Genomic DNA, 22127 nt, shown 5'->3' on the forward strand with positions numbered 1-22127 from the left:
CTACCTGAGCAGTTGGCAATACGGGCCAGATGCAGACTGCTCACCCTTGACCCGGCACTGCCATGTATAGGAGCCCACTCTAGAAATTAACGTCAGAAATGCACCGCAGTGGGAAGAGTGCTGATTGTGGCATTGTTTCATGGCTGAAAAACCCCAACCAGGTGACCACACTCATGTCACATTCCTTGAAAATAACCCAGTAGATCTGTATTGACTGATGTAAAAGGTCGTTGAACGAGAAAGCACAGCATGGCCTCATGTACGGCTGTGTATCTCCTTATGTGTATGTGTAGAAAGGCATCCGTGATGTGTTTGCAGATACCTGAGTTGTAGGCAGGATGGCCACACAGCCGGGTTACCTGGCGTGGCCCTGCTTTACAGCCTGTCCAAATACAATTGTTAATAGCCTTCCTCCCCTTCGCTTTCAAAAACTTCCTGCTTTGGGTGGTGAATTATATGTTCCCTCTAGTTATGGGTGGTTTTTCACCTTCCTCTTTATAGCTTCTGTATTTTCAGAGGGGTTTGTTTATTTTTTTTCACGTTTCGATAGTGAGCATATATTACTTTTGAAGTCAGTAAAAATTAAAAAGTATTTACATTTGGGGGGAGGGTGGCCTTCTGCCTGCAGGCCCCAGTCCACTGCCAGGTTTCTCTCTGGGGTTAGGAGTGGAGGCAAAACTGAGCGTGGGGAAGGGTGTTCCAGGTCATTCTTAGCAAAAACATTGGCACTGATTTGCATGACCCTTTGTTTTTAAATCATAAAATCTAAGCTTTCTCTTAAACACCAGAATATGTAGTACTGTACAGTGACAGCCAGCATTTTTTTCCTCCCCAAAATAAAGATTTGATAAGATAATGGGAATGATTTAGTAATAAGGGGAAATTGGTCATCTCATAACTTGGGAAACTTCCCAGTTTGACAAAAATATTTTGTGAAAAGCCCCACTATTAATCACTTAACATGCTGACTGCTTTTCAGCCGACACTTGTTCCTAATACTGCTTGAAGTGTGAGGTGTGTGTGTGTATACGCACACCCCCCGCCCCCAAAGACACATCTCTGATCAGGACGAGCAGGGAGAAAAGAAATAGAGTACTATACAAAGGCAGCTCGCAGGGCGTAGTAGTTTTCTGTTGCTGTCATAACAAGTGATAACAAAATTGGTGGCTAACACAACAGAACATTTTCTCCCTTAGTTCTGGAGGCCAGAAGTCTGAAGTCAGGGTGTGGACAGGGCTGCACTTGGCCTCTTCCAGCTTCTGGTGGCTGTTGGCATTTCTTGACCATGGCTGCATCACTTCAGTGTCTGCCTCCACGGGCACGGCGCCTCCTCTTCTTGTCTTCTCCTCTGTGTGACTCTTATAAAGATGTTGTCTTTGGGTATAGCTCGCTACCCCACCCCACCGCCACCCCCCCATAACCCAGAGTAATGATCTCATGTCAAGGTCTTCACCTAACTTAATTATATCTGCAAAGACCCTTTTCCCACATAAGGTAACATTCACAGCTTCCGGTGATCAGGACATGGACATACCTTTTTGGAGGTCACCGTTCAATCCACTACACAGGGTCATCCAGTGAACTCCGCGTTAAACATTCAGAGAAGGTGTAGGATGTGGTCACAGTTGAGTGTGGCCCTGTGTTTCTCCCCTTCGTGTCAAACCAAATTACTGACTATACTGTATTTCCAAGAGATGGCTGAGCGACGCTTTCCAAACAGTTCCTGTGGATCTGTAAAAGGTGAAATTGACTTTCTGGTTCAGATCTACAAGTGAGATTTTATCATTAATTGCCAGGTAGGAACATAAAATCTTTTCCCCAGTACCATCTGAGAAGCGGCGTGTCTGACAGTGAGAACTTTGAGGGAAATGGTGATCACTTTCCCTGGGCTGCTGGCAACAGCTGGGGTGTCTCTTCTCAGCAAGGGGCCTCTGTTTCCTCATCCGCACCGTGGGAGCATCACCGCATTTCCCTCAGCAGGTCGTGGGGATGACGTAAAGTGTTGAGAGTGGAGGTAGCACCTGGTCTCCTCACAGGGAGTGTTAGCTGCTGCTGTTTCCCGGAGCTCTCAGAGACGGCAGGGGAAACCAGCAGACCACCTTCCTGAGTAGGCTCTCCGAGTAGCAGGGAAGGGTTACAGGGTGCTCACATTTTTTTTCTGGATGGAGAGAAAGATTAATCCCTGATTCGGAGGCTCCTTTTCTTTGAAGAGCACTCCTCTCAGAGGATGAGGAGGGTTTGGTGTCTTATCCTGCCGTTTTCTTTGTCTCCCCATTTCCGTGTTTGGGCCTTGAAACAGCGGAATCATGAATCCGAGAATTTTGATTCAAAACAGTCACTTTTTCTAATGAGGTTTGCCCTGAGTAACATTGTTGACGTTAAGAGAACTTTCCTTAGTTTTAGACAGCATTTTAAAATTGAGTTTATTCCGGTTAATCACATCTAAAACATGAGGTGGAGGCTCTGAGATAATTTTCTCGTCTTTGGGTCCACGTTGAGTGCCCACCGGAGCGTGTCCATGCAGACCATCCCCTTCCAGCCGCTGGCCCCTTCCCCCGGCCCACCCTCGCAGAAAGGTGTCCCGTCAGTATTCCAGCATCTCAGCTTTGATTCGGCTGTTCTTTCCCAGCTCAGGAACATTCAGTGGTTCCCTGCAGGTAGCAAATAAAGTGCAGGTTTCTTGCCCTCAGTTTTGCCTCTAGTAAAGCCCTTCCAGCCCGACTACCACCTGCTCCCTCCCACTTGTGCCCTGTGCCCAGGGAGGTTCGTGGAGAGGCTCTTGGTTCCCTTCCTCAGACTTGGTTTTTCTCTTCTTTCTCCCTCTCTTGAGTCTTGGCACAAGCAAAGGAGTCCAGGAAACCTTGATTTCCTTCGTCCAGACTCACCTCTCTGCGTCGGTTCCTTCTCTGAGGTCACATTTTGCAGTGTCATTTTACATGCTTGCAGTTACTTCCCAAGGACATTATTACTGGTACCAGTGAGGGGTTCGTGTCGTTCATCAGTTTATTGCAGTCTCGCACAGTCTGAACGCAGCACAGATACACGTACTGTGAGAGTCGGGAGGAGGTCGGGAGGTGGGGGACGAATGGCAGAAGGTGTGGAGGGAGGAAGGAAGGGAGCAAACCCCACGGAATTTTGGTTGCTTTATTTCCATTCCTATGCTGTTAATTCATGATGGAACTAGAAGTTGGATCAACGGAATGAAACACAACTCATGTTTATTATTAAGTTGTATTCTGTACATGAAGCCTCTCTCTGTCTCTTTTCCACCCCCTCTTTTCAAGGTGTGCCACGACATCACCGGGGTGAAATCTGGAAATTCCTAGCAGAGCAGTACCACCTAAAACACCCGTTTCCCAGTAAACAGCAGCCAAAGGACACACCATACAAAGAGCTCTTAAAGCAGCTCACCTCCCAGCAGCACGCCATTCTCATCGACCTCGGTAAGCCTACAGTCGATCTGACACGAAAATGGAAGTTTCACTCACTTTGAAAAATCTGAAGAGACTGTCCGAGTTATTTAGTGATCTGCCTTTAGGTTTAGCTATCAAAATTTACTGCTGAGACTTTCAGTGAACAGAGCCCTGGAGTCATCACAAATGTCTTCTCAGGTATATAAAGATCTCCCTGTGCGCCGGGCGGCTCCGTAACTCTGCTCAGCGTGGGAGGGTGGCCGTCGTGGAGGCTCCAGGTCTGACCAGGGTTCTGTTCCGTAGCTCAGATATTGATAGGAGGTTTTATAGTCAACCAAAGGAACATGCTGCAAACGCAAGCGTCAGAGCTGAGGCTGTGTTTAGTTACAGGAGCCACTCCCAAGTCTTTACTGTTTACAAACAGGATTTATTAGAAAAATTGCGGAGAGCAGTTTGTGAGTGCGCCTTGAGTGATTTTTATTCTGGAAACGGGGAGACACCTCGTCTCTTGAGCAGTTTTAAAAACGCGAAGGTGGAAGCAGTGTGTTGACGGCATGTGCAGTTGCCCCAGTGGAGAACCTGCGGCGTTCGGATGTCATCATGGTAACAGAAAGACCTTCTGTCTGGTCAGCAGCCCCACGCGGGGGCATCCTTTCCTGCCTGCTGCGTCCCCCAGGGGTCTCCGTCTCCCCTGGCGGCAGGGCTCCTGGGGAGCCCCGCGGGCTGCAGGCCCTGCTGCTTCTAGAGCACGCGGTCCTGCTTCTGGAACATCCACCCCGGCTGCTGCTGCCCCGGGGCTCCCCAGTCAGTGTTTTGGGGCCCACTGAGGCCCGGCTCTTGGAGGTTCCTGCAGCACAGCAGCCAGGCGGAGGCAGGACACGTCCCAGCCCTTTGCGGTGTGAGCGGACCAGGCAGTGCCGAGGCGCTTCTGTCCGGCCGCACAGAGCTCACCAGGGTGGGTTTCGCACGTGTTCCTCTTCCGGTCTAGGCTTCAGCGTCCTCCCTGAGAAGCCGTGCCTGCTGTCGCCTCTTCTCCCACCTTCAGGCCGGGTGCGGCGCCTCTGCGGAGCCTGTGTCCCGCCCTCCACACCCCCCAGCCTCCGGGTCACAGTTATCATTGTCACACGTGTCATTAGGATTAAAGCCCATGCTTCACTTTATCTTGGACCAGTTGTTGGGGGAAGTCACTTAAGCTACTTTCTTCAGTCCTCACAGCACGATCGGGGAGATGTTGTCCTGTCCTTGTTTGGAGTTGAGCCTATTGAAAAGCCGAGAGGTTAGGTAGCTTGCCCAGAGTAACAGCTGGTGTGCCAGTGAGCAGTGTGACTCCAGGCCTGTGCTTTTAACGCCCCACATCCTTAGCTATGTGGCAGTCCCTTTTTATTGCCTTCCTCCCTGATGGGCTGCGGCCCTTCCTCTGTGGGCTGGCCTGGGGCCGTGTGCCATTGTACCCCGGCTCCTAGGACAGAACCTGTCACACAGCAGATGCTCAGTAAGTCTCCTGATGCTGACTGTGAGGCACGGCACTAGCATCCCAGTCTCACGTGACCCTCATAGCAGCCTTGGGAAAGTGGCCCCGTATCCTCTTTAGGAAATGAGGAAACATCTCATCTGAGGCACAGTGAGGCCGAGCGTTGACCACGGCCACACAGCTGACTGCCAGGACCTCACCCCGCTCTGGCTCTGTGCTGCAGTGGCCCCTCCATCCCCGAGGCTCTGCCCAGGAGCCCCATGCGTTCCTCGGAGGTGGCTGGCTGCAGGCTGATGCTGAGAGGCCGTGATTGTGCCTTGGGGACAGTGAAACTGTGAGGCCTGTGGCTGGAGCCCATTTGGCTCGCTGACCCCAAGGAAGCAGTTTTGTGAACTGGCAGTAGCTGTGTTCGCTAATGCGATGAGTAACAGAAAAGGATGACATCATGTTCCTATCATGTGAAATGAAGAAAAAGATAAATTTAGGGTAGGAGGTTGAAAGGGAGGAGGAAGTACACACAGTCCCTCTACCCCCCGGGATGGTGGGAGAAGGCGGGGATGACGTCCCCTTTCCTAATTCCTCTCTTCTCTCAGTTTTCTTTCAGTAAATACTTCTTTCATTGTTCCTTGGGCGGGATTAGTCCTCTGCCTCCTGTAGATCAGATGCAGTTACTTTTCTGCAGAAGGAGGAAAAGGCCAGATCAGCACGAGGGCCTCAGAGGGGCTCTCCCCCAGGGAGCCGTGTTTGCACGGCCACCCTCGGGCGCCTCCCTGCCCGGGGGCCTGCGGCTGCCTTTGCTGTAGTTGGCACAGGGTCTGCGAGAGCCAGGAGTCAGCCTTTCCTCATTTCTGGGCAGGGCCAGGCTGTACTCGCATCCTCTCCGTCCCTGCTCATCTCCCACCCTCACCCTTCTGCACCCCCGAAGGCCAGCTGCGGCTCCTCCGCCTGACAGCGCCCGCCTTGTCTCTCCACCTCGTTTCTCCGCCAGTCACGGCCCCCAGCTTGGATCCCTTCTCGGTACCCTCCCAAGGCCCCAGAGAAGCTGTTTCCAACAGTGCAGTTCCCAGGTAACATCAGTGCATCTCAGCAGGCTTCCTCCAGGGCCAGCCTACCCTCCTCCCTTGAGCTGGGAGAACCTGGGTACTGACCCAGATCCCGTGGTGGACCAGGTGCTCTGCCGGCCAGGCTCTGGCTCTGCTGGGTTCAGGGAGGCCTCTCCTAGGAGTTCCTCCAAACTTTGCTCGTTGTATGCCCCTCCTCTCTCACCAACGTGGTATTTGCCGAGTCAGTTGTTTTGTCTGGGCTTTGTATGTAGTCTGCACTGTGGCTTACTCAAGGCCCAGCAAAGGTGTGTAGGGCAGATCAAAAACAAATCATGTTTCAGTTTTTCTTAAGTGACATCAGTATCCTGACCATAAGAACAGAATGCTTGTTGGTTGGATATTTTGGGTTTACAAGGACTTTTGTTTTCTGGGCTTTTGCTTTACTTTCCAAAATTAGCTGTTAATTGAATCAGGTTTTGCGGTATTATTTCCTCCAAAGAGTGAGAATAATAGACTTTGTAGTTGGGCTGTGTTTTATTAGTTTGTGAACCATATTCTCTAGCTTTGTTGGGTTTCACCTTTACACAACCCTGTATGAACTTGGACACATACTGTTTCCACTTTGGAGATGATGTGCTTTGCCCAACTTACAGGCTACTACTCAGTGGCAGAAAGTTCTAGAACTTTGGTCTTCTTAGTCTCTATATTACGTCCCCTCTAGGATGCTGTATGGCTTCTGTCTGTCTTGGCTCTGTTCACTGCAGACCATCACAGCCTTCCCCTCCTCCTGTTAGGTGGAGAAATGCTGTCAGAGTTGGCCCCACTCAGCCAGGAGAAACAGTGTTATCAGATGACACTTCACCAGTCATGCTCGGGCCTTAGTTCAGGAACCTGCCCCACCCTCTAGGCCTGGTTCCAGCTACATCCATTTGTGTTGCCCTCAGGTAATTTGACCTTGCTCTTCTCTGGCTTTCCATCCTGGGTGGACAACCTGTACTGCCCAGCACCCCGCCTTCTGGCTGTGCCTCCCGTCTAGTTGTGGCCACACAGAAGGCTGCAGGGAACACCGAGCAGCGAGCTGGAGACCCCCTTCAGGCTCCACGTCACCCTCCACCCTCTTGGCTGCTCCTCTCCTGGGCATCCTGCCGTCAGTGCCTCCCCTGGGAGGCTGTCCAGCCTCTCCCACAATAGGCGGATTGGCCAGAACAACGCTGGAGCAGGTCCAGAAATGGAGGGACACTGTTGAATCAGAGAGCAGACTTAGAAGCTGCTCCGGATCGCTTTCCAGCAGTGGGGTGACATGTGCAGGGTGTGTTTGGGCAAGGTTTGTTGCGGGGAGAGGTAGAACCACAGGAAAGAAATGAACACAGGACAAGAAATCAGGAAAGACTGTTGCTGTCCTAAATCAAGTGCAGGTAAACTGATCTGGATTGGTTAAATGCTTTCTCACAGAGCTGAGGAAGAACACACAAATGTATCCTCCTCCTTTTGCTGAGACCAAATAATTAAGGTGAGTATTTCCCTCAAGGCCTCCATGCCCTTCTGCCTTTGCTGATCTGGATGAGGCCGTAATTCTCACCTGGGTCCAGGCATGGCCCTGGTTGAGCATCTCTTTAATCAGACACTTTTCTGCTCCCTGGATACATACTTCCCCATCAGTCACATTCCAGAAGGAGAGGGGGAGGTGGGATTTGGACAGGTATCAACCACACAAGCCTCCTGGACAGAAGGTTTCTAAACTCTGTCTGAGTACCAGCTTTTTGTGAAAATCGGGGTGTCAAGAGCATTTTATTTTAACCTCTGAGAGGTAATTGTTTTGTATGAAAGAAAACACCTGCCGCTCCCCGCTGTGTTTCAAAGCACTGCCTGTGGTTTAAAAGTACAGAAATGATGTGCGTGTGGTGTGAAGCACTTGCAGGGAAACGAGCAGTCTGGGCAGAGCTGATCAGGGCCTGTGGGGGGCGAGGTGATGGTGCCGGGGTGGGGTGAGGTGGAGCCACAGCTGACCGCTGCTCTGGAGAGTAGACTCCCGTTCAGAGGACGGACACTTTTCTTGATGTTTTAGATTGAAGTCCAGATATCGGCAGCCCTGAAGCCGGTTCTCATTTCTTTCATGCGAAAGCATGATTAATTGCTGACTTTTTAATTGCAAACAGTATTCCAAGAACAAGCAGCTGACCATGTGTACAGAGCTGATTTGTGACATGATCCCACTTGTAAAGATGTTGCTTTAACCTGAAGCACATCAGATTTCTGGTTCAATAGGCTTTCTTTTTTTAAAAATACAACTGATATGTTTTGTTTTCACAGGGCGAACCTTTCCAACACATCCGTACTTCTCTGCTCAGTTAGGAGCAGGGCAGCTATCACTCTACAACATTTTGAAGGCCTACTCGCTTCTAGACCAGGAAGTAGGCTATTGCCAAGGTCTCAGCTTTGTAGCAGGCATTCTGCTGCTTCATATGGGTGAAGAAGAGGCGTTCAACATGCTCAAGTTCCTGATGTTTGACATGGGTCTGCGGAAACAGTATCGGCCGGATATGATTATTTTACAGGTAGAGAGCGTTGCTTAAGTCTTTGATAAAGATGAATGCTAAAAATGTTTATGATCCCTTTCCAGGTGTATGTAAGGAACCTTCCCACCATCAGTTAACACTGTAACATCTGTCACTGCTGAGAACTTACTCTGTGCTAGGCGTTACACCAAATGTTTCATGTGCGCTTATCTCCTCAACCCCCAGGAAGACATTGTTGATCAGCTCAATTTATAGATGGGAAAGCTGAGGCTCAGAGAGGTTATGTAATTTGAGCAGGTCACACAGATAGCAGGTGGCAGAGCTGGGATTTAAACCAAGGCCTGTGTGACTCCAGGGCCCTGCCTTTTACCCTTTATCAAGCCATCTTCAGGTGATCTGATTCCTACCTCGCAGTGTATTTGCTCCTTCCTCTGCCGGGGAATCCCCTCCGCGCCCCTCAACCCCTGCCACCCCGGGTCCAGCTGAGATACCACCTGTTCACTCCGATGCCGTGTCCCCCTGCTTCCACCCTGGCTCGCTGTATCACATGGTCCTGTCTCATTCCTTTTGTGTAACACACTCATTGCCCGAAATTATCTTGTTTCCTTATGTATTTACCTGTTTATTTTCTGGCTCTCCTTAGCGTATATCATGAGAGGGAAGGGATCTTACCCATCTTGGGGCTGAGTCCCTAGTTCCTAGGCCAGTGCCTGGGATGAAGTGGGCACCTGGTCCCTATTTGTTGAATGAATGAGTGACAGGTGGCAGGTCATGTAAGAAGAAAACCCCACACAGCAGTGTGTTCCAGGGCTGCTACCATTGCCTTTCAGAGGTGGGGAGAACTCTGGATCCTGCTATGAGAATATTCCTGAATGTTGGAACATGTGTTTACATGTTTGTTTACCAGCAAGATACTCTTATTTCAGAGCCTTAGAAAATATATGTTAGAGCCGAGGACTTTTCCAGAGCACCAAGCGACATGGCTAGAAATCCTTTCCCCTCCACCTGTGTGTGTGGCTCACGTGAACATAAATGTCATAGAAGGAAGCCGTCCTGTTCACTAGGAGATTTTGGCCCACATAATACTTTCCACACGTGCTGTCAGGTTCTTCCTACATTCTCTCATTAGTGTGTTTAACGTAGGTGCACCTGTCATCTAAGAGAGTGGAATTTTTCAGATTTGTATAATATAGTATCATAACACATGACTGTGTTTGGGCTGGTGGCCTGGAGATTAGATTCTTTTTGATACGAAAGAGCCACAGCTGGTACCTGAGGGAACTATGTTACCTGGCCCCCTGGGAACAGTTTTTCCCAGTGTGGGCAGTACCTATCCAGCTGTAGCGCCCCCTCCAGTCACTGTTCCTCTGGGCTCAGGCCAGGGACCGCTCCGTCGGGGCTGGCTCTAGGCCAGCCGTGAGCCCTGGGACCCTCTGGGTTTCCTGCCAGAGCCGTGCCTCTCTGAAGGGGGAGCCCTGTGAGCTCAAGTCCAGCCCAGTTGGAAAAGTTTTCTCCATCTTGAGATAAACACTTGTCATCTTATTTTAACGTTCCTGTGTTGTAAACCTGAAAAGGTCACACTTGTCCTGTCTCTTGAGTGGTTTGGGGGGATTCAGCAGGAACGTAGGGAACAGGTACAGTAGCAACTTTCTACAGAACCTGTGCTCGCACTTGACTCTTGGCGAGAGACTGGCTTTTTATTTCAAACTCCCCTGGCTTTGAGTTTTGCTAAGAATGTGTAAGGAAATTTGTGAGATGTTTCCACAAGGCAGATGTGTAGCTTCTCTCAGCCGAGGAACACAAGGGGACAGGAAGAAAGGCCGTGGCGGAGGAGCCCTGCCGTGAGTGCCCGGGCCCACCCCAGCCCCTGCCTCGCCGCAGCAGCCCCGGCGAGCACTTGCTGGACGAAGCGGAGCCGCGAGCAGGGGTCTCAGGAGCCACGTAGGACGTGCTCGTGGCCCTTCCCGCTCTGCGTGGGGTGGATGTTGATCTCCCACCGTGACTGTGTTTGCGTGTCCCTGCAGATCCAGATGTACCAGCTCTCGAGGCTGCTCCACGACTACCACAGAGACCTCTACAATCACCTGGAGGAGCACGAGATCGGCCCCAGCCTCTACGCCGCGCCCTGGTTCCTCACCGTGTTTGCCTCGCAGTTCCCCCTGGGGTTCGTAGCCAGAGTCTTTGGTGAGTGTGCGCGCGTCTGTGTGCCAGAACCTGCGTCCTCCCGTTAGGTGGGAGCTGTGTGTTCTCACTCCGTGGTGATTCTTCTCATTTTCACACCCATGTCTTCTACAAGGATAGGGTGTTGTTTGTCATTCTCCGTTTACTGAGGATTCAGGTTTTGGGAGTTTCAGGACCTGCGGGGGCTCCCCTTGATGCCTTCTTGAGGCCTCAGATCTGATTCCCTCCCCGCAGGCTCTCCCTGGAGCAGCTGTGCTGCAGGCTGGGCCGAGGAGCCCTGTGCGCGGTCCAGAGATGTTTCTCCTGAACCGTCTTCCTCGACCCCTGTGGCCTGGGGCTTGCTCCCTGATAGCTCCTTAAGGCTTCTCGACCGGGAGTTCTGGGTTGCTGTCCTTTCTAGGTTTCCTCTGCATCTCTTCCTCCTCGCTCTCCTCTTCTCCTACCCTTGACCCTTCACGTCCTCAGCCGTTGTGCTCTTGAAGGCACCTCTGTGTCGCTGACTCACGGTCCATCCTCACGTGCCCCCTGCCTTGTCTTCCCGCTTCTGTGCCCCCGTAACTGTAGGTGGGTCACCTTTCAAACCATCTGCCGTTTTCTTGATTCACTTTTCGAGAAGATTGTCACAGTTAAATAAGCGTTCATGTGCAAAGTCTCAAAACTGCCTTGTCAGTTACACTTCAATTTAAAAAACTAAGAATTAAAAAATGTCAAAGACTGCCTTGCCGCAGCAGAGAGGGAGCCGAGTGATGTGCCGTGAGCCGTCAGCCCTTGTGCGGTGCGCTTGCCCTGTCTCAGGGTGAAGGAGTAATTCTGACAGTTCAGGTTTGTTTTCTCTCTTTCCTGTGGAGGAAGAGGGTGTTCAAAAATCGTCACGTACCAAGTGGTTTTAACGTGCCAGTTATGTTGAGTCACTTGGTAGCTTAAAAACCTGCACTCTTTTTATACTTTTTAAGATTTGTTTTTAGAATTAGAGAGCATCTTAAAGGGAATGTTCACAAAAGAGAGCAATACTTTAGGCAGCTGTGGGCAGACCACGTGTATATCTAGATTCTAGAAATCCTAAAATTTGCTTTTTAAGTGGGCATTGAGTCGTCTTCTCTCCTCCCCTTCCCCCCAGAGTACTAGATTTTTATCATCATTTACTCCTGTCCACAAGAACTTTTAAAGAATTTCCCATTTGGCTTTACTAGAAGAATCTATGTTCTTAAAATATTCACTACTCTTCCCCATTTTGTGTAACTACCTTCCCAAATTGATTTTTATTTTCTGTCCCTAAAAAAAAAATAAGTACTGAAAATAATTGATACTAAACTCTCTTCCTGGTTAAACAAATCATTAGTGAGATTTCATGAAGGTTTTATACCATAGTTTTTTTTTTAAAAAGTCCTCAAAATTGCTTAGTTTACCAAAAAAGTCACAGAAACTACGAGATAGCTGTAGGCTTCAGTCTTTCTTGCCAAACATTTGTGTTTTTTACTTTTCTTACTCTGTAAATTAAAAAAATATTATTAGTCTGCTTAACTTTTTCTCCTGATTCTTTGCTGTATTTTTTCAAAAGGGTAACAGGAGTGAAGATTGAAAGAGGGAGAAGGGAGTGTTATTAGTTGGTTTGAAAACAGTTCAAGCATCGAATTACACCATTTCTGAAGAAAACTCTGCAGAGGGGGCTGAGCAGGAAGGGCCGAAAGGTCAGCACTGAGGGTCACTGCCCCACCTGCAGGCTGGGAAGCTGCCGCTGCACAGTGTTTTGGGCTCTGGGGCCGTAAAGCTCTGGGGGAGAAGCTCTGTCCTCACTGCAGAAGTGAGTAAGAGGCATTAACAACAACCAGAATCCGCTTTGGAGATGACAGCCCTTCTGCTGCAGAATATTCAGAACTCCAGTGCTCACCCTGATGACTTCAGAAGTAAAGCTGCAGCCAGTAGAAGCAGGGTCTTCTTCTCGGTATTATGTAGTCAGAGGTGGGTCTTGGAGTTTCTTGTACCGGATGCACAACGATGCCGGTCTCCGTGAGTCCTGGAGCCCAGAGACCCCCGCTGCACTCACTGTGTTCGTGTCCAGCTGGCTAGGGCTCAGGGCTTCCGAGATTACAGGCAGGACGTGGGGACTCAAGGCAGCACTGTGTTGTGATGTCATTCCATCTGTCAGTACTTAAAAGTGAGCCATTTTATTAGTAAGGTCCATAGAAACGACAGATTTTCTAAAAACCATTTCTATATTTACCAGTGGTGACTTAGTGCCACATTGGTGGGTAGCTTGGTTTTACATCCCAAAGCCTGCCATTCATACACTGTAGGCTTTTTAGGCCTGAGGCCCATTTCATTATAGGCCTTTAGGCCTGGATAAAACCTAAAAACACATGGACTTTTGTTAACTTTTCACTATTTTATATGTAAGCAATGGATTCTCAGCTTGCAATCAGTGTAGCTCACATATAGATAAATAGCTTACCTCGGACTAAGTATATGCTGCTTGGAGAGACAGCTGCCAATGATGCCTGTGCCTCGACCTTTACGTGGTGATTATTCACACTTTTCTGGATGTCAGTCCTTTTATCTGAGTGTCACGTAATGTAAAATAACCTCCTCCTATATTTTTCCAGTTTGGCTGTAGAGGGGTCCTGGGAGAGATGCATTTTCTGTTCACGTTCTAATGTCTACCTTTGAGGGGGGGAAAATCTGAAAAATAGGACCTGCCTTGCTCCTGCTGGAGGTGGCGGCTGTGCTATTATTAGGCTCCTGATGTTTTCTATAGGACGTGCTGCCAAGTAGATGAGAGAGGAGGCGGAATATAAAAAACCGAGAGTTTGGCAAAAACACAGAAGCCACCTGTAATGTAGGGAAGGATTCTGAGAGGCTTCAGACTAAAATAGACTGGAAAATAAGATTGTTTGGATGGGCAAGAAAAACGGCTCTTCAGGGCAATGTGACACAGTGGTGATGAAGTGAGTCTCTGCAAAATCTGTGCTGTTATTTTACTGCAAGGCTGTCATCATCCCTCATCTCCCTCCTGCCCGTTCCTGGTAGGAATGTGGGGGTGTCACGGCTGGAGGACTACAGCCTCCCAGAGAAAGTTCAGGAGGGGATTGCCCTTGACAGAGACTGAGGTGGCTGGAAGAGAGATGCAGGATAAGTTCACCTACTGGCCGTGTGCTTTGCCGTGATCATTTTCCCCGCTAGGCAAAAATCGCACTTGTTATATCGTGGGGAGTCTCGGAGTTCCCATACACGCTGACACGATAACAGGGCTGCTGAAGTGTCTTCTAAGCAAAGTAGTTATTTGTGGTGTTCTCAGCAAAGAGTTCGCAAAGTGGTGGAGTCAGCTGAATTTAAGGTTCCCCCTTTGCCTGTTTCTAGGTTGGCTTACAAAAGGAGAGAAGAAAGGAAAGTTGGCCACAGGGCTGTGAGCTGGGCTCCTGCCGCGCTGCTGAAAGGCTTAGCGGCTCACTTCCTTGTGCAGTGGGAAATCAACTCACTTTTCCAAGGAGATTATTGTTTTATTTTATTTTTTAATAAATTCTAGTGTGTAAATGTATAGGGATTGGGAAATGGGCAAAAATGACAGTAATTGGGTTGGGGCAGTGGGTGTATAGGTAACATTTTTCTTTACTGTTATTTAAAAGTTACTTAATTTTTAAAATCTCCAGAGGGAGAAAGAGATGCTAATTACCTTTAAGGGATACAGGTGTTGCCCCTAAGTGTAGTCAGATAAATGTAGGAGGTCCTTCCTCCCAGCAAAGCTTAGAGGGGTCCTTCCTTCTACCCTTCAGACACGTTCCTCAATTGTGTCCCCAAAGGAAATCCTTATTTGAAGCCTCCTTAGTCTAACAGAAGCTTCTGGGGCTGAGCTCTCCCAGCCTCACTGGTGCAGACCACTGGCCGGCTCGTCTTCAGGCTGGGCACCTGGGGCGGGCCTCCAGGAGTGCTGGCGAGTCGGGCATCTTGCCGCTGGCAGCACGCACGGGGGTGTCTGCTGCTGGGAATCAGCATGGTCTTGTCAGCGGCTCTTAAAAGGTGGCTTGTCTCTGTCTAAAGCTAACCAGCCCTTCCTTGCAAGGCTCAGACCCATAACCAGGGTCCCATTGGCATCATCTCCTAAGCAAGGAATGCGCTGACCTACTCAGGAAAGAGGAAGAGAAAGCCTTCTGCGCTCCTGGTGTGTGCGCGCTGGCAAAGCTAGAGTGGCCTGGCCCCTGGCGATCTGGCCCCACGGCCAGGGCTCCTGCCCTACCTATTCTTTCAGGCTCCTGCACACGCTGTGTGCTTTCACACCTCGCTGCGCTTCCACCTTCTTTTCCTTCTGCTCAGCAGTATTACTCCCTGACTTCAAGGCTGGGTTCGGCAGCCACCTTTCCTTGGGGCATTTTCTTCCCTTTTGTATTTTGTTTTGGTTTTGAGGTACCAAAAAGAGAGAAAAAGAAACACCTCTCCGAATTTCCCTTTGTTTTCTTCATACAGTTTGGAAAAGTTTAGAATCACAGGAAGCACTCTGCTAATAAGTAGGTTTGTTAGAAAAACCAAGATCCTAAAGGAATAAAACTTGGAAGACCGGTGTTAATCTTAATACTGCTGATGTGGACGGTATATTTGATTATGCTCATAAGAGTTGTTATTTATCTGGCTTAGATGTGGGTATATATCTAAATTTAAGGTACTTGCCCCAAAGACTGAGGATTCTGAGCTGTATAGCAAGTCATTGGTCTGGTAATGCAGTCCACTCCCCAGAAACCCTGCAGAGAATGCCTTGATATTGATTCTGATAGATGCCATCAGTTTTTATTCAGCTATAAATGTTCATACATTGAAAGGAAGTCTTACTGTCTAAACCAAAGAAACTTCAAATTTACTTCTTTTTTGGAAACATCATTTCTGTTTAAAAATATGTCTTAGTTATAGTGCAGTTTTAGATCTTTATATTTTCTGTAGTGGTGAATTATATGGGTAGACTGTATATTTTATAAATCAGACATTTCACAGGAATATTCTTCCATAGCGCTGCCTCAATACATGTACCATCTCCCCTAAGAAACTCAGATTTCAAAGATGTGATTGGTCCTCTAATTTATCTTCCCATCTTCTGCAGCCAGACCTAAGGAGGAGGCAGCATCCATCCTTTTCAGTTTCCTGGCACTGCCCTGAAGCAGGAGCAGTTTGAAGTTGTGGGAGCAGTGTAGCCCTGGGCTCCATGAGAGTGGCTGCCTGCAGGGCTGCACCCAGCCTGGCACCAAGTCTGCTCATATGATGGTCTCGGAGCATCTCCAGGGCTAACCTGGCCAGCCGGTGCCTGGGTGTCTTCCTTGTGATGTCCACAGCCACCCCGGGACACCTCTCCCATCTGCACAGCAGCATCCAGCCTGCACTCAGTGGCTTGTTTCTTAATGGCTTTGACATCTCATCACACTAAACCACCCAGAGAGGCACAGGCTGGGAATGCTCCCTCTCACCTGCTTCTGTCTTCCTTGGCTTGATGGAGTGTACAGCTTCTTTGTCTCTTCCATTCTGCACCCAAAAAAAAAAAAAGAGAGAAAATTGACAGTTGCCTCTAATTAGATTTATGCTCTCATCTTTTAAAATATGTATTTCTTCTTAACGTTATTATGCCAGTTGTTAGGACACTTTTCCAAATTTAATCACCCAACAATTAGTTACCAGGGCTGTGCTTGAGCCCCAGGACATTAGAGTCTCATTCTGAATGGCTTCAGCTCTGAGAAAGGTGGAGCCAGGGCTGGGCTGGCCTGGCCTGGCTGCGGGGCCACTTGCCTGCCCTCTCCCTGTGCACAGTCGATGTGGGGATTGTTAACATTTGCCAGCCGTTCCAAGGTAAAAAATGGCAAGAACTAGAAAATAACGCTAATAAAGTTCTTTGGATTCTTCAGAGGGAAAAAATCTTTTTATTCCATTATTATGCTAAAATTCAGTATACTTGTAAGTATTGAGTAATGTACTTTTGCAGTGGCGCAGGCTTTTTACAGTTTCTAGAGATCTTTTAATTCAACCCCTTATTTCAAAGCAAAGGAAACAGAAGTTTTTTGCTTAGAGCATCAGAAATTAGGATATTTATACACATCTTTGTTTTACTCATAAAAACATATGTTTTAGTAATAACTGCTTTGAAATCCAGAGAATTCCTGGCACAATAGACTAATGAAAAGTTTTCTTTTTCACAGTTCAACTTTTGAAGGATGTTTGAATTTAATGTATTTTTCGGAGTGAAAAAAAGATTTATCTGTACCTGTGATAAAATTTTAGCAGTATGTTTACATACATACATTAATTAATATTTTAATTTGCTGTATTGTCTTGACAAGCCTATCTGAAATACCAGGATCTTATAATTTGGGGTTGCATTTCCCACTGTCCTGCTCTTCAATGTGTGTGAAGAGGAATGGAGTACCATTTCATCAGAATCTGGTCCGGCTTAACTTTCTGCTTTTCTCTTTTCCCAGATATGATCTTTCTTCAGGGATCAGAGGTCATATTTAAAGTGGCTTTAAGCCTGTTGGGAAGCCATAAGCCCTTGATTCTGCAACATGAAAACCTAGAAACCATAGTTGACTTTATAAAAAGCACGCTCCCCAACCTGGGCTTGGTGCAGATGGAAAAGACCATCAGTCAGGTATGGTTCAGTCTGGACCTTCCAAGTGCTCCAGCAATCCTGGGTATGCAGAAGCTGAATTTCCCGTTTTTTTTTTTTTTTTTTTTTTTTTTTTGAGCAGGAGCTGTTTCCTATCAGTTTGTGTCGAATCCCTGTTCCAAGATGAAACCAGTGTCTGAGTGTGCACGTGCTGTGAGTTGTAGGTGTGACAGCCAGCACAGATTATCAGTATTTTCTTGCAGTGAAGAGGCTTCACCCCTTGGCATTTGTTCTTAAATACATACATTTTTACTGAACTTAGGCTTTTGTAAAATGAGTGCCTTGATTTTTGTGCTGAAATGGCATTAATTGGAATTTTCTAAAAATAACTGGATACAAAGTTGTGATGAAGAGTGTATATTCTATAAGTTTGTTCTGGGGTGTGTTGTTTTTTTAATAGAATTCAATTCCACACCTGTGGTTCCAGTCCCTCTGGTTTCTGTATACAGTAGGACTGCGTGTATGCATGTACCACTCTCTGAAATGTGAGGGGCTGAGGGCGCGGTGATCCTGGAGTTGCAGCTCGACCAGCTGTTAAATGGTCTGGGTTAGGAATGGGAGCAGATTTTGACTCTGTATCAGGAAGACTCTTCCAGTAATGATTGCTGACCATGCAGGACTGAGCTGCCTGGCAGAGGGTGAGGTCACCCTTGGGAGGGTCTGGAGGCTGGCTGGCCGAGTGCTTCAGAAGGCATCTCTGCGGTGGGCGCCACAGACGCAGCAGTCGGGCCTCTCACGAGCCTAGAACTTACCTCACCTGCTCCAAATGTAATGAAAATATGGAGCAATTTGGTGAAAGCAAATAGTGGAATAAAGCTCTGTTTTTAAAAAGTCCTTCTGAGGGCTTCTGAGAGCCCGGGGGTGGTGGGTTTCACCTGCAGGCAGCAGCTTGTCGTTTCCTTTGCTGCCCCTCAGGTGCTGAGCCCAGAAAAGGAGGCAGGTCTGGCCTGGAAGAGGGAGGGGGTTTCGTCCGGGTGCCACTTTGGGTGTCTGCACATTTCATTTGCTTGCGTGAAGGAGCAGCTCTTTTTGTCACTGCACTTTCTTCTTCAGTTAGTTGAGAGGCTTTTACTTGCCTGGTGCCTCCCTGTCTGTGAATAGCCCTGGCTTGTTGACGCCCTGCTTTTTACAGTTTCTGTATGACTGCGTATACACACCTGATCTCATTCAGTCAGGACCGCATTCCTGAGAGGACAAGTGGTTTTAACCCACAAGCAACCTAGGGTTCAGAGTGCTCACCTGACTGGCCCTCCGTCACCCTGCCGAGAAGCGGGAAGGTAGGGTTTCAGACGAGGGCCCACTCACCTCAAACGCGTTAGCAGTTACTCAGCTCCACCACGTGCCTCCAGGTGTCGTTTAATCAGAGTTTCTCTGTATTGTACCTGTATATTAAGACTGAATTCTCCACCCTTTGATTCTTTACTTTCTGACATTTCCATGCATTTACTCCCTTTTGGAGCTTTCATTGCATGTACTTACGTTTTTTGGCTGCAGGGGCAGATGCGAGAGCCTTGGTGCTTTAAACCCAAGTCTGCGCCGTGAGCGCCTTGACCTGGCACCTGGGGCCTGGCTAAAAGGCAGGCAGCCTCACCAGTGTTGTTACCTTTTGGCTGTTGAGCCCCAGAAAACAATCCTGTTTTCCTCCCCTCGTCTGTAAAGGATACTTACTGAGGATGTGACGGTGCTCTTTAATGTTGAGAGACTAGCAGTGGACACAGCGGTGAGAGAAGACAGTTGTGTGTGTGCCTGAGTTGTTTCAGGCATCCGTTTTGAACTTGGTATCCTTTATTCCATTGGCGCCTTAACAGCTCTGGGGCCCGGAGGGAGTAGATGCCCCACACCCTGTGTGAGGTGGCAGAGCTAAGAGTGTAATGTGCTCTGGGCCACCAGAGCCCACACTGTGCAGAAAAGGAGTATGCGACCCAATAATTGCAAGCGTGGTCGGAGCTCCAGTGGTGTGTGTGCAAGGGCTGCAGGAGCGGGCCATGCAGGGAGTGAGCAGTGAGCAGGTCTGCAGGGCAGAGGTGAGGGAGTTGAGTTCACCTGGGCCTTTTCTGCAGAGGGCCAGAGAGGAAGTGTTTCAGGCTTTGTGGGCCATAAGGTCACTTGAGGTCAGCTCAGCCTCCGCAGCATGAAAGCCACCAGACCTGGTATTTGTTGGAATGAAGTGACTGTGTTGCAATAAAGCTTTATTTGCAAAGCATGCAGTGGGACAGCCTTGGTCCACAGGCTGTAGTCAGCTGAGCCCCGATTACAGTACGTGCAAAGAGCGAGAGAGAAATTCTAGGCACAGGTTCAGCTTTCCTGGGGGGAGGCACGGGGATTGGAAGTAAGACACAGCATCTACATCTGAGGTCCAGGTTTTCAGCCTGCCACAGGTCTCCCCGGGAAACAAGACCCAAGGCCAGGCAGCTCTCTGCCCTCCTTCCCTCCCACGTGTTCCATCTGGAACTTGACCTCTGCGAGCTGTCAGGCTTCCTGCCTTCTCGCTGCCCCCTCCCCTCCCTGCAGAGGGTGCTCTAGTCTCAACTTCTGCTTAGAGAGAGGCCTGAGGTGCAGCACAATTTCTCTGTAGCTTCGGAGAGCCCACAGAGTGGAAGTGATAGTGCACTCTTTGCATGCAGCTGAGAGTGGAAGGATGGAGCCTGGGTGGACCTCTGTGATAGCCAGGCGTCGTTTCATTACATGCTCTCTGTGGAAGCCTCCGCTTGAGCAGCTGGAACACAGTCTGCATCCAGGGTGGGGTGAGTCCCTAAGGACAGGGCCCTGGAGCTCCCGCCCAACACGGACAGGCTGCGAGCCGCCACCGGGGGGCAAGCCCAGAGTTGACAGGGTCCAGGGCACGGAGACAAGGGTCTCTGAGGCTCTGCGGCAGCTCCTCAGTGTGACTTAACTGTCAGTTGAATGTAAGCCTTAAAAATCCCCTCACAAGAAGGGGGAAGCCCTGGGAATAAACAGAGAGGAAGAGAAGGGAGGTCAGGGTCGTCTCACCACAGCGAGTGTGGTGTGCCTGTGCAGCCTCAGGTCAGCGTCAGGAAGAGAGCAGGTGAAGGGGGCCCTGGAGGACGGGGCAGATAGCTCGTTTTCAACGTCCTCTGGGCCCTGCTCCAAGTGGGGCCCGGGACCAGCACCATCATCGTATCATATAGGAACTCAACGCAGAATCTGGGTCCCCGCACTGCAGCCCTGCTGAGTCAGAATCTGCATTTCAGCAAGATCCCCAGGGGATCCACACACACCCAGGGGCACCTTGGAAAGCTCTGCTGTGGGCGACTTCATTGTAAGCACACCAGACAAGTCTCTGTTCTAGTTGAGCTTGTAGGAGAGAAACCAGAATCTTAACAAAGTTCCTTTGTTCAAAAGATGCTCCTCAGAATCACAGTGGCGAGGGTGCCCCTTCTGCCTTGGGAGGAGCCCTCGCTGCTCGGGCAGCTTGTGCAGTTGAAAATTAGTTTTTTAAAAGGCCAATCAGTGCTGTACCAAGAGGGTGGAGGTATGGAGAGGGGGAGTGCTTTAACCACTGGCATTGTTTAGAATTGCTTGCATTTGGTGATAATAAAAAGCAGACCAAGTTTTAGTTGGCTTTTTTTTTTTTAATTCACTACAGACACTGCGCCCCCTTATTTTTGATATCCGGGCAGATGCTCCACCATCCTACTCTTGGTATGCCTCTGAGACCAGCAGGCTCGGGGGAAGGGTCTGGAGGTGGGGAGGGTGGAAAGTATGTGACTAGTTCTGCAGCCATCAGGGTTGTTGGCCTCATTACAGAGTGTCCACAGACAGCAAAGAGAAACACTACGTCTCCAATAGCAGATGTGCCAAGAACATAAACAAATTCACTAAAGAAGGAGACTCATCTCGCAAACAAATATCTGGGAAGATATTTAGCTTCGTGCATAATTTAGATTTAAGTAACATTTATGCTTTACCTTTGTAGAGCAGCCAAGTGAAACATTTCAGTGCCGTTACCCAGTGCCGAGGGCATCCTGTATCTGCCACATTCTTAGGTTGCTGATGGCATTGTGTGTCGATTACCCCCCTTCGGGAAGCAGTTCGGCAGTATATACGTCACGAGCCAGTGAAGCGTTTGTACCCTTTGACTCAGTAATCCCATTTCTTGGAATGTATGCTTAGGAAATAATCCAAAATATGGGAAAAGCTGTACATAAGAGGATGTTTAACATTGTCATTTATTAAAAAAAAAAAAAACTTGCAAGTAACTAGATATCCAGCATTTGATGACTGGATTAACATAGTTATTGATATGTCGCGTTGGTAGAATACCATGAAGCCATTTATAATTATGGTTACGAAGAATATACAGCAACGTGAGAAAGCGTCGTTCGAGGACCAGGGCGCTCCTGTCACCGCCAGCCACATGCTGCTGTGGTCGGGGGTAAATTCCCAGGCACAGCTGCAAGGGCTGTGTGTGTTTTGGCAGCCAGGAGGTAATGATGCAATTAAGCAGAGATGACTGTGACCCGGGATGGTTCCTAGGGATTAATGGGGGCCTGCGAGAGTGCCGTGCTCTGTGCACAGCTGAGAGCCATTAACCTTGGCCGTTCGTCCGTCTAGATCAAAGGCCAATGGTTTCGTCCCCAGGTTTTCCAGGTTAGAGCTCATTTAAAAACTTCTGTGGAAGAAAAAAAAAAGTGTGTGTGTGACATTTATTTATAATCACACACCAATGCCATGGCCATCTTGGTTTTAATGTGTGCGGTCTTTACTCTGCACTATTCAGAAGGCCCATGGTGTGGCGTCCTCTGTCATCTTGCTGCAGCACAAGGTTGGGTGTGAGGGGTTTCGCGACAGTTGTGTGGAAGCAGATCCCTGAGCTGAGTGGGCACCGACTCGTGATTCCTGCAGCGATGC

At 48.9% G+C, this 22127-nt stretch overlaps 1 protein-coding gene across 9 annotated transcripts in view; it reads left to right on the top strand.

Moving 5' to 3' along the window:
- TBC1D1 (TBC1 domain family member 1) overlaps positions 1-22127 on the top strand; it is a 205698-nt gene that overhangs the window by 177896 nt on the left and 5675 nt on the right. For 8 of the 9 annotated variants that reach the window (XM_057729957.1, XM_057729960.1, XM_057729959.1 and 5 more), the window contains 4 exons: positions 3285-3443; positions 8238-8482; positions 10468-10627; positions 17068-17237. In XM_057729957.1, coding sequence (XP_057585940.1) covers positions 3285-3443; positions 8238-8482; positions 10468-10627; positions 17068-17237 — 734 coding nt within the window. The remainder of the gene's footprint in view (positions 1-3284; positions 3444-8237; positions 8483-10467; positions 10628-17067; positions 17238-22127) is intronic. The other variant, XM_057729965.1, reaches the window with a different exon arrangement.

Source organism: Hippopotamus amphibius, chromosome 3, assembly GCF_030028045.1.
Source record: "Hippopotamus amphibius kiboko isolate mHipAmp2 chromosome 3, mHipAmp2.hap2, whole genome shotgun sequence".
Classification (NCBI taxonomy): domain Eukaryota; kingdom Metazoa; phylum Chordata; class Mammalia; order Artiodactyla; family Hippopotamidae; genus Hippopotamus; species Hippopotamus amphibius.